The sequence below is a fragment of the Xyrauchen texanus genome, chromosome 3 (assembly GCF_025860055.1).
Source record: "Xyrauchen texanus isolate HMW12.3.18 chromosome 3, RBS_HiC_50CHRs, whole genome shotgun sequence".
Lineage (NCBI taxonomy): Eukaryota > Metazoa > Chordata > Actinopteri > Cypriniformes > Catostomidae > Xyrauchen > Xyrauchen texanus.
Window position 1 is genome coordinate 5,601,394 of NC_068278.1, and position 12,636 is coordinate 5,614,029.

Below are 12,636 nucleotides of genomic sequence, written 5' to 3' on the forward strand. Positions count from 1 at the left end.
TCGTACTTTTCAAATTCTGCATATGCTATATTGATTTATGTGGATACTGCCACAAGTAAAGACTATAACACAACTACACTGCCTGGCCAAAAAATTTGCATACTCTAATATTTAGTTGGGCCACCTTTAGCTTTGATTACGGCACGCATTCCTTGTGGCATTGTTCCGACAACCTTATGCAACGTCACAACATTTATTTCTGTCTAGAGTTGCATTAATTTTTGGTTGAGGTCTTGTACTGATGACGGAAGAGTTGAACCATTCCATAAAGTCTTCTCCAGCGCATCCCAAAGATTTTCAATGTGGTTAAGGTCAGGACTCTGTGGTGGTCAATTCATGTCTAAAATGATTCCTCATGCTCCCTGAAACACACTTTCACAATTTGAGCCAAATAAACCATGGTATTGTCATATTTGAATATGTCCATGATGTCAAGGAATAAAAAATCCACTGATTGGATAACCTGGCCATTCAGTACATTCAGGTAGTCAGCTGACTTCAATTTATTGCCGCATAAAGTTGCTGAGCTTAGACCTGACACATTGAAGCAACCCCTAATCATAACACTGCCTCCAGAGGCTTGTACGTTGGGCAAAATGCATGACTGGTGGATCGCTACATGCGTTTCCCTTCTAGCCCTGATGCACCCATCACTTTGGAATAGGGTAAATTTGGACTCCTTAGACCACATGACCTTTTTCATTGTTCAACAGTCCAATCTTTATGCTCCCTATCAAATTGTAGTTGTTTTTTCCGATTAGCCTCTCTAACAAGTGACCTTCTTGTGGCCACACAGCTGTTTAGTCCCAATCCTGTAAGTTCTCGTCACATTGTGCGTGTGGAAATGCTCTTACTTTCACTATTAACCTGTTAATACGCAATCCCCCACGCGCGGTGGTGACGTCACACTGCTTGTATTTAATATATAATTTACTGTCTAAAAATTGAATTAATGATAACAAATTATACATCTTTTCAAAGGTCTGAGGGTTCAACATTGATATCCGATCTCTGTTTCATGATAGCAATGCTCCAGAAACAGCAATTTAGTTATCTGTGCCAGGAGTACAAATGAAAACATGCATTATCAAAACGGGACCTTTGTTATGAAAACGCAGATTAATCCAGTTTGCCGCACTTGGGTCAATTGTCCATGACAAGCTTTCATTGAAAAACATCCAATAGCACTTTTTGTCCATAAAAGTGATAAATCTGAGAAATATTGATATATTCGCCATTGTTTACATGAAATCTCACCTGAAAGAATTACCCTTCATCATCGTTCTTCATCAAACTATGCAATCTGAGCAGCATTCATGTTGTAAAACTGTATATTATCTTATATATTAGAGTCTCGTAAACAAAACGAGCCTGTCTCCAAAGTTAATTTAAAAAATGTAGCCAAGCAGTGCAGTCAGATTTTGTTTCGTCTTGAAAGGTGGAGCCTTAATTTTACTCTGTATGCTTCCAGTGGTTTTACAGAGATGAAAGCTTGCAGGAACCTCATTTTTTGTTAGATCATCTTCAAATTTGAAACATAACTTCTTTAGACATTGGCTTTGAGAACATTTGTATTTCTGGGTTGTCTGGCACTTTTATTATTGTTTTTGGTATTATGGTTTAAGAAATGAGAAGCTACACACTGCATCAGTTAGGGTTAAAAGAATTGCTGCCAGCTGAAACATATTAATCACTGCAATAATGATCCAATCATAAGTATCTGTGTAAAAGTATCTGCTTATTTAAATCCAAACAGCAACATTTTTGAGCCAGGCAGTGTATATGTAAACACACATTAGAGTTTCAAAAGTATTTCAAAAATTATTCAAAAGTATTTTTGAGGCAGACTACAAATGCAAACCTGTTTTTATATTATTATTAAATCATGTTTACAAAAAGATGTGTGCTTTTTGATTATTTTGATCTTTTACTGCACAGTTCTAAAATTTGTGGTCTAATAATATGTTTTTTCTGTGGCTGATATATAGAGAGCTGGGTGGCTGATATAATGTAGAAATATTTTACATATTTGATATATGAATCATTCATTATACACTTTTGGTAATTGGAGAAGGAGGCATGGTTAATAGCCGTTGTCAATAATGTTAAAATGTCTAAATATTGTTAAATTTATCAGCCGGTCGATATATCATTAATTGTAATTTTGTGTCATATATTTGTGTTTCACAGAGTCGCAGAGTGAATCACATATCTGCTGAGCAGAAGAGGCGATTCACCATCAATGTTTGCTTTAAGACGCTGTGCGGTCTTGTGCCAACTCTCAAGTCTCAATCAAGTGTAAAGCTGTATTCATCTTTTACTACCACTTGCAACTCTTCATAATACAAAATATGTAGTTTACATTTTAAAGTTTGATGATATGTTTATTTGTGAAATATGCATATAAACATATACATTTGTGGTAGTTGAAAAAAGCATCAAACAATTACACACTTCAGCTTTAAAGGGGTCATGAAATTGTCTTTTTTTTTTAAATTGTTTTATTTTCTTCCCTGAGGTCCACTGATAATGTTAGTAATGTTTTTGTTTTGTTTTTCACCAAAACAGTCAAAATTTTATAATATATGATCATTTTCCACCCCGTCTATGGCCCTCTGTCTGAAACGGTCGGTTTTGGCCTAAGCGCCTCCTTAAACATTATCACTGTTCTGATTGGCTAACATCGTGCAGCACTCAAATTCAGCCATTTCTTAAACTCAATCTGAAGAGAATGAACAAGCTCCACAACATAAACTAAATCCAGTAAGCACGTTTAATACAACCTTTTAAGTCGGGGCACAAACTGAATAATCGGTTAAGAGCTAATGATTAATCATTGCAATAATCACTGAATAGTGGAATAAATCGTTCTAATAATCGTTAGATTAATCGATTATCATAATAATTGTTAGTTGCAGCCCTATCCTGCACTGAAATGCATATTGCAGGAAACACATCAAGGCAGTCAAAGACATCCATCTAGTGTATGTTTACATACACCAACAATTAAAAATAGTGCAGATGGGCACGAGAATGCGTCCATAAGGCGTTTGTTATCAAAACAAAAGGCACAGCAGCTGAATGAAACCAAATGGCTTCATTCAGGAGTTGTAACTTGACACAGTGTTTTTTAAACTCTTCCTGAGATACATGGCAATGGTCAAATATGCCTGTCTAGTGCATGTTTATATACAAAAATAATCCAGATGGGTCCCCTTTGGTGTTCAGGAATAGTGGGGCCACACTAGCTTGCTCTCTTGCACCCGTGGGCAGGGCCAAGGGTACGATGATGTGAAGTAGGTTGATGTAGAGGCTGTCATGAATTAATGTGCCCCCTAGTGACATTTTTACAGCTTGTTTTAAAAAAAAAATTATTGTATTGCATTGAGGATTCAGCTATATGTTCTGAAATGTACAGTATGTTTTTATAGTAGAATGACCACTTATATGTCAAAATATCAAGGAAAATTGTATTCCTCATGACCTGACCCCTTTAAATGTGGTGCTTGTACAGCATTGTACACTAATGATTTACCTTAAGATTTTATTGGGTTTCCAGATTAGTAATGCTTCAACACTCCAGAAGACCGTTGATTACATTGGCAAACTGCAGCTAGAGAGACAACAGATGCAGGAAGAGACCAAGAGACTGAGAGAGGAGATTGAGGAGCTTAACACATCTATAAAGTGGGTGCATTGTAATCAAGTAATTTTATACAAATAAATGTTTAACTTATAAAGCTGTTTTTAGTTTGAGGACTTGATTGGATGTGTGGAAGAATTTTGTTTTACAAATGTGCTCGCTTAAAACGAGTGTAGCTTTGTTTACATATTTGTTATGAAAAGTGTTTCATTTTGAAGTAATTGCGAGACCATTTAATGCTAAAGATCAGATCACTGCTTCATGGTCAGTCTGTTTCTGTACTGATACATAGTCATGTAAGTGAACTGCTGAAGATATCAACTGCTCTGTGTAAAATAATTTCAGATCATAACCAATCCAAATGCGAAAAACAAAAAAATGGTTTGAAATCGTTCATTATATGGATAATTGCCCTTTTATCTCCATTTCTTCCATTCAAATGTTTCTAAATGTGTGTGTGTGTGTGTGTGTGTGTGTGTGTGTGTGTGTGTGTGTGTGTGTGTGTGTGTGTGTGTGTGTGTGTGTGTGTGTGTGTGTGTGTGTGTGTGTGTGTGTGTGTGTGTGTGTGTGTGTGTGTGTGTGTGTGTGTGTGTGTTTTCCCCCCAATGTGAACTGAGAAGTTTGTAATTTTTCGTCTTTTTCATAATGAATATTTGCTTGTATTAGCTCATTATTACTGTAGGCTACCTCCTGCACTCACATTCATTCTCAACATCTGTAATGTTTTGCATTTGTGATCAGGATGTCTTATTATAGGCCTATTTGACAAAAATCCATATTTTTATATGTTAGCCTATACTCGTGATGGAGTGGTTTTGGAGAAACGGAAATGCTGATGTCCTGACTTTCAGAAAGGGGAAAAAAACATGTAAAAACATGAGTCACGTTCACTGATTGAGATGACTGGTACCACAGTCAGCTATGATGTGTATCGTACCATGTGTAGTGTGCCTTGACGATATCAATGTGTTAATATCATAGGATTGTTGACAAGCAACAATCCTAAAGGACTGTACAAATTCTACAGTGTATAGCAGGCTTTAGGGCATGGGTTCTCAAACTGGTGTCCGTTGACTCCAGGTGCTATGGAGAAAAAAAACTTCTTTCATTCTGCTTTCTAAAGACTGTATACATTTCAGTTGAATAGAATTTTTCTTCAGGATAATATATATAGCATTACAGTGGGCAGAATAAAAGATATGCTCTCAATTTATATACATAGTAGTAATATTTTCCGGACTTTTTTTTATTATATTATAATATTACAATAATGTTTGAGATAGAGAGATCTATATAATATATAAAAAATTATTAGTTAGACTACTGTGTATTTAACATGAATAACAATGAACAACTTTTATTCTTGATTAATGTTCATTTCAACATGTACTAATAATTTTTTTAAATTGAAAATTGTATATATTAATATTAGTTAATGCAATAAGAACAAACAGGAACTAGCAATGAACATCTGTCAAGATTAATAAATGCTTTTTTTAAACAAAATTCTCATCCATTGTTAGTTCATGATACCTTGTGCATTTACTAATAGTAAAAAAAAAAAAAAATGGAATCCTTGTTAATTGTTACCCAATGACAATATTAAGACAATTATTATGTCTTTATAATATCATACTTACTATTTATATGAATTATTTGTTGTGGATTTGCGAAGTAGTGGCAAATTGCAAGACAAAATAAAAAGTTGGTTACGTTATTTATTTAGAAAAGCTACAATTTAGAAAAGGAAAGACCCATTCATGACTTGGGGGAAACATTAATAATGCAAGCTTCAAAACTTTATTTGTATTTTTTTGCGTTTGGATTGGTATGGACTGAAAACAGAACTGAGAAGCTTTAAATGGACATCTACAATTTATTGCAGCTTATGTCAGGAGCAGCTTCCTGCCACAGGGGTGCCCATCACAAGCCATCGCTTTGACCACATGAGAGAGAAATTTGAGGACTATGTGAAAAACCGAACTCTACAGAACTGGAAATTCTGGATTGTATCCTTAAAACATGTCTGAAATTGATGTAGTCCACAATATTATCAGCTTCATCACTGGTTAAGTAACCGTAAATAACTGCAAGTATAATGTGACTACAGTGAATATAAAATATTTTTTCTTCATATGATCCTTAATGATATTAATACAGTCTTTTTCACTAAACAATATCATTTTCTTTAATACTACTGTCTCAGTTCAGTGTTATTATTCAACCCTTGTTTGAGTCATTCAATGGAACAGTGTCTACCACCAACCTCACAGAGCTGTGTGAGACCACAATGCAGTGGCTAGATCGTTACTGTGCCCTTCCAGTGCTTAGACCTAGTAAGTTGTCAGTGTTCACAATATTAATATTCTAGATTCAGTGATGGTCTAGGTTTGATATGGTTTTGTATTACATTTGGATCATTCTACAGTTAGCAGTGGCAGATGTTGTCAGTCAGAAACATCACTTTTAAACACTCTGGAAATAAAGGCATCATCATGGTTATGCAGGTACATTTGAATGGAGGATTACATGAGCCCCTTTCTCACAGAGATCCCAGTATTAATCCTGTTCTGGGACTGCAAAATTTGTTCATTCACACTTCAAGCGGTTTCCCGTAATCTGTGCTGGTATTCCACACACGTCCTGGGGCAATCCTGTATAGACAAGTGTGACCTCTTATGTTCAGCGTCTTGAGTTTACTGATAACCGTATATTTTCTCAAGAAGCCCGCTCTTTCATCCTCTTGTAAACAAATAATTTGTGTATGGTAAAACTAAACTGACGGTTAATTTAATTGTCTGCACAGATGGTGAGAGTTTGTTGTCTCTCTATGTACATGACAGCCAATTGTATTAATTTTATTCCGGCAGATATTTCTACTTTTATAAATAGTTTATGAGATCATTTTTGTTTTTGTTCGATGTTAATTGTTTTTGTGTTATTGGCTGCTGTCTACCAACTGAAATGACTCCAAAGAACAATACAAATTGAAAGTGAAGGTAATATCTGTCAAAAAACAAAACAAACAAAAAAAATCACGGTGCATTGCAATATTATTAATATTAAATATTATTTTTAAACATTTATATATATAAAAAAAAAGAATAATTTTCAATGATACTGCCCTGCAACAGTTGTGCATTCGATTCAGTAATCGCATTTGTCATTTAGTTTGATTCTAAACGGGTCTACCTTCCTAAAAACTCTAAACTAACTACACCGACAAGGTAACTATAATAAAAAAAATTCTTCAGTCGTTATCATTTATTGCAATCAAAATGTATTATTCATTTGCTGTTTATTTGTTGGTGTTTTTCTCTTTATTATATTTTTTTTGTAATAGTATTGCAAGTTTTTTCTGTATGCTTTAAGCCCTTTTTAAACTTTACAAATAAAACATATTAGTAATATACACATTGTATGCTAACTGTTGCGCTGCGATGAAGCATCGAGGCAAATGTAATCTTTTCGGTCATTAATTCTACAAAGCTGTAAAATGAAAATAAAAGCAATTTTTAGAGAAATACAGAAATGCAACATTTGGAACCTAATAAATAATAATTAATATTTACAATGGAAAAGGTAATTTCTTTACTTGTATATTAAAGTCACACAATGCCGTGAAAAAAACAATAAAACATCAACGGTTTATGGCAGCCATGTTTTTTTTTTTTGTTTTTTTTTTTAAATGATGGTACAGTGTAAAATTGTTGAATCTCTATTCTGCACACAAATGTTCTCCTTAGCATGATAAATACATCATCACTACGACACACCCCTCACGTTATCAGTTCTGCTTTTGTTTACACTGACACGTCCCGGGATTGACCCCGGCATTGTTACTAGCGTCTGATCCCGGGATAGAATTTTCAGGCAGTCCGGCACTGGCTTACGTTCACACAGAAGGATCCTTGGCATTGATTCCGCCAATATACCGGGATCAGAGCCCAGTGTGAATAAGGTTATGGAGACACGAAAGACTGCATCACGATCTCAGTAAAGAAAGTAGCTAATTTTAATACCGTCCCTTCAATTGAGTGAACGATTTATTTATTATTTTACTATAAATGCTGACGTTAGAAAATGATCCGACATTGGCACATAATTCTGCTGTACATCATGTTGGTTGTGTGATAGTTTATAAGCTCATATCACTAAATTCTGGTATTATTATTCTTCTAGTTCTTTACGCTGTGGTCAATGCCAGCGGAACTTTGTCACATTCGCAGGAAATGTAGACGCTGCTTACTTCCGTGTTGCAAAATAAGGTGGATGGCTGTTCAGCAGTTTATCAGTACTGACAATTTCCATATAGGCTCTAGAAAACTGACACCTCAAAATTCATACACATTCAATCATTTTGTGATAACATCATGCAGGCCGCAAAAAGATAAAGATATATAAAGATGATAGCAGCTTGCTTGCTGGGGTAAACGCGCATAAACCATGCTTTAATTTTGTTCTAACTTTCCTGTGACGCATTCTCAAGGTTTACTTTTTATGTCTGTGTATTATGTTGTTCACTGTTTTTTTCTCTTTCATCTTAACAGTGGTACTCCATACATTGCGGCAGCTCTGTACCAGCACCTCCATCTTGACCGATCCCTCGCTTTTACCTGAGGAGGCCAGAAAGTCTGTTCTTAACCCAAAGAAACATTTCTCAGGATCTCAGCCTTAACATGATTTGAACCAATCTTACCTAGGCATATCAGTCTTGTGCAACATCTGCAGGAACCTTGACAGCTTGACAAATCCTTATGCCTTAACATATCTTGTGCTGTGGTCAGATCTTTGCTGTGTTGTTATTCAGCTTTCTTTTGGATAGAAGAGGTGGAAATGCCTCTATTTTTAATAAAATATGTTAATGGAAGTGTTGCTGAAATGAAATCCCTTCAGCTACATGCTCGTATCCCTTTTTTATATGATTCTCTCACATACAGAAAGGATACTTCATAGATATAGAAAGGCCATTTAGGACCTTAAAAAGACAGTACTTAAGAGAACAATCTTTTTAAAGGAATAGTACTCCAAAAACAATCTGTATGTACCCTCATGTTGTTACAAAATGATTTTTCTGTGGAACACAAAATAAATGTTGAAGAATCTTCACAGACCTTTTTCTTTTTTATAACTATTCATAGTGACCATGTCTGTCAAGCTCCAAAAAAGACAATGTCATTCTGTGTCTGCATTCAGATTAAAAAATTGCATCATCCCAGGTTTGACTTCATAGACAGCAAACCTCACGTGTCGTAACTGAACAAGACACACCAGTTTGAATGTGTAGAGAGCTGCAGTGAAGGGAAAGATTTTCAGTGAATAGTGACTTCAATACAGTCTGTTCCTCACATGAAGCCGCCATATCTCTTCAGATGGATTACTTTTATGTTTTTTGTTTTGGACTAAGTAATGTCATTTTATAGTGTGGTGTAAAGATTCTCTGGCACCTTCTCTTTTGTGTTCCATGGAAGAAAAAACAACTAATAGGTGTGGAAGAACTTGAGGGTAAATAATGGCAGTTGTTTTTTGGAGTGGTGAACTATTTCTTAGTTTTTGCATGAAAATTGTATTTTAAAATGAAGCACACCAAAGGCAATCTCTTATGTTTACAGTCATCCTACAACACAGCTGTCATACCTATTTCTAAGCCCTTTGTGTTTCTTATATGTGACTTAAATGTGATTCATTAGTGCTGCTGCCTTTCAACTTGTTTAAGGACTTTTTGACTTTGCTTCTCAGGGTGTGTTTCCATATATGTGAGTGTCTTCCATATTTGATATTATCTGATCAATCAAAACTGTTTTGAAACCTTTGTTCCTCAGTTCACTGAAAAACTGAGGCACCACTTGTTTGGATCAAGGCAACATCAGAACTTTTCGAAGCATAGATGCATGGACTTGTAAAGAGCATCAGCTTACAGTATATTAAAATAGAATTACAGCCATTATTCATATTCAGAATGCATGCTTGTTCAAGCATGGAAACCGATGGGGACTACTTATAATGCACTTGTATGCATTTGAAGGCTTCTTTAAATTCATAGATGGGATGATGCTTTTTTTCACTTCATGTCATGGTTTGCTAGTTTATGTTAAGTAAAATGTCTCAATTTACCTGTTGTTTCAAACATGTATATTATGGCCAAATTCTCCCCATTAGCCCTTCTCAATCATGGCCTCCTAATAATCCCCATCCATTAATTGGCTCTATCACTCCTCTCTCTCCTCTCCACCAATAGCTGGTGTGTGGTGAGTGTACTGGTGCACTATGGCTGCCGTTGCATCATCCAGGTGGATCCTGCACACTGGTGGTTGAGGAGAGTCCCCTGTTCTTTGTGTAAAGCACTTTGAGTGTAGTGTCAAAAAAAGCTCTATATAAATGTAACATTTATTCATACCTCTCTGTTTTCAGTGGAACACAAAAGGTACATTTTTGTAGAATATCTTGTCTGCTCTTTCCCATATAAAAAAAATTAATGGGGTCCATTATTCCACAATGACAAAAAAGCTCAATTATAAAACTGTCGTAGTACAGATTACTTCCAATTCCAAGTGTTCTGAAGCCATACACTAGAAACAAGCCACATTTTTATTAGTTGCATCTCTAATAAAATATGCTACCATTGATGTTAATAATATTCATGAGACATGCAGGAACCGTTGCTGTTTGGCACAAGTTTTTGTTGTCTTTTTCAGAGCTTTTCCAGGGAAAGCTGAAGATCGCTTCTACGCAAAAAACTATTTTTCTTTATGAAGTTGGATTAAACCACTTGTGTCGAGAATATGGAGTAATATAGATTACCAGGACCTTTTGCATTCCACCGAAGAATGTAACACTGGTTTGAGGGTGAGCAAATTATGACAATTTTTATTTTGGAATTGTTATATGATCTGTGAAGAAAACAAAAATACCCTTTTTTTTATACTAAAAAAGGAACAATAAGCCAGGTTCTTGATTAAACCGCTTTGCGGTTTGCTTGTGGTCTCCTAGAGGACGATGTTTTCATGAGCTCAAACTAATGGCCCACACGTCTAAAATGTACTGCTGTGGCATTCAATTGTGTCATTGGATGTGAAAAGGTTTATTTCCCTGAAAAACTCCCGACACCTTTTGGGAGATGAATACATCAGTAGCAATATTTTTCACAACACTGCATTTTCTGGTGACAAATCTGTCATCCTGTAGGCTGTGTTCCCAATAAATAAATACAAATAAACTTGTTTTTAAATATGTTTATATGCAAGTCTTTAGATTGAGGATGGCTAAATGATTACATTTATAAATAGAAGGGTGTATTCAACAAATCTTAATAAGCAGGACAAAATACAATCTTCTGTAACTTATTTACCGAAATTTTAGTAAGTTGTTAGGTTAATTCTTCAAACAAATGTTGCAATCAAAGAGACTTTTAGATAAAGATTAATTTAAAATTTTTTGAATTTACACAAAAAAAAAATTGGCAGCCAGAAATGTAAAGCTTAAACAATTAATGCACTTGCATCACGAAAATGTGTGCCCAGCATTTACCTGATGGAATTTTTTTTTACCATTCCTCGATAAGTTCCCTCAATAATAAAAATAACAAAGCAAAGGCTAAAAAGAGATCAAATCTCCATGTCAGGTTTGTGGTTTAGATCTCTTTATTAGATCGCTTTTGTTTTAGCGTTGGGAAGTTCAAATAATTTACAGTGCATTCAGAAATTATTCAGACCAATTAACTTTTTCACATTTAGTTATGTTGCAGCCTTATGCTAAAATGCTTTAAATTGTTTATTTTGTTCACATCAATATACATTCCATACTCCATAATGACAAAGCAAAACCCAGATTTTTGATAACTTTGCAAATATAGTAAAAATAAAAAACTGAAATGTCACTTTAACTTAAGGTTTCAGACCCTTAACTTAGTACTTACAGTAATTGAAGCACCTTTGGCAGCGATTACAGCCTCAAGTCTTTTCGGGTATGATGCGACAAGCTTGGATTTGGGATTTTCTGCCATTATTCTCTGCAGATCCTCTCAAGCTCTGACAGGTTGGATGTGGACCGTCGTTGGACAGCCATTTTCAGGTCTTTCCAGAGATGTTCGATTGGGTTCAAGTCTGAACTTTCTCCAGACATGGTGCATGGAATTGAGGCCAAACAGTTCAATCTTCATTTCATCAGACCAGAGAATCTTGTTTCTCACAGTGTGAGAATCCATTAGGTGCTTTTTTTATGTATCTTGCACTGAGGAGAGGTTCCATCTGGCCACTCTGCCATAAAGTCCAGATCGGTGGAGTGTTGCAGTGATGGTTGTCCATCTGCAAGTTTCTCCCATCTCCACACATGATCTCTGGAGCTCAACCAGAGAGACCATCAGGTTCTTACCAAGGCCCTTCTCCCCGATTGCTCAGTTTGGCTGGGAGGCCAGCTCTAGGAAGAGTCCTGGTTGTTCCAAACTTCTTCCATTTAAGAATTATGGAGGCCACTGTGCTCTTGGGAATCTTCAATGCAGCCGAAATTTTATGTAGCCTTCCCCAGATCTGTGCCTCGACACAATCCTGTCTCTGTGCTCTGCAGGCAGTTCCTTTGACCTCATGGCTTGGTTTTTGCTCTTATATGCATTTTCAGCTGTGAGACCTTATGTAGACTGTTGCATGCCTTTCCAAATCAATACTCTGAATACATTCTGAATGCAATGTAAGTGAATTGGTTAGCCATCCCTCTGGATTTACTGCATATGAGGCTTCTCCAGTGTTGGGTCAACTGGAAAGTGCCTCATCACATTTGGCGACACAGTCTATTACATCTCCTATTGATGCACAACTGTGTAGCCATGCTAGCTATTTGGAGAATGCCCTCTTGCTCTCAGAAATAATTGTGCTGTATATCTGTAAAACTGGTAAAGCATGGTGCTAGCAATGCCAAGATCATAGGTTAAATTCCCAGGAAACACAAACTTATAAAATGTATAGCAAGAATGTGAAATGTAAATTAAAATGTTGTGCTCG

The 12,636-nt window shown here is 35.8% G+C and overlaps 1 protein-coding gene across 1 annotated transcript in view; it reads left to right on the plus strand.

Moving 5' to 3' along the window:
* Positions 1–10,849, plus strand: part of mlxip (MLX interacting protein) — a 32,722-nt gene extending 21,873 nt beyond the window's left edge. The window contains 5 exon segments of the mRNA XM_052095456.1: positions 2,191–2,298; positions 3,560–3,687; positions 5,529–5,652; positions 5,850–5,979; positions 8,194–10,849. Of these exon segments, the coding sequence (XP_051951416.1) occupies positions 2,191–2,298; positions 3,560–3,687; positions 5,529–5,652; positions 5,850–5,979; positions 8,194–8,321 (618 nt within the window). The 3' untranslated portion in view covers positions 8,322–10,849.
* The last annotated feature ends 1,787 nt before the right edge of the window (positions 10,850–12,636 follow it).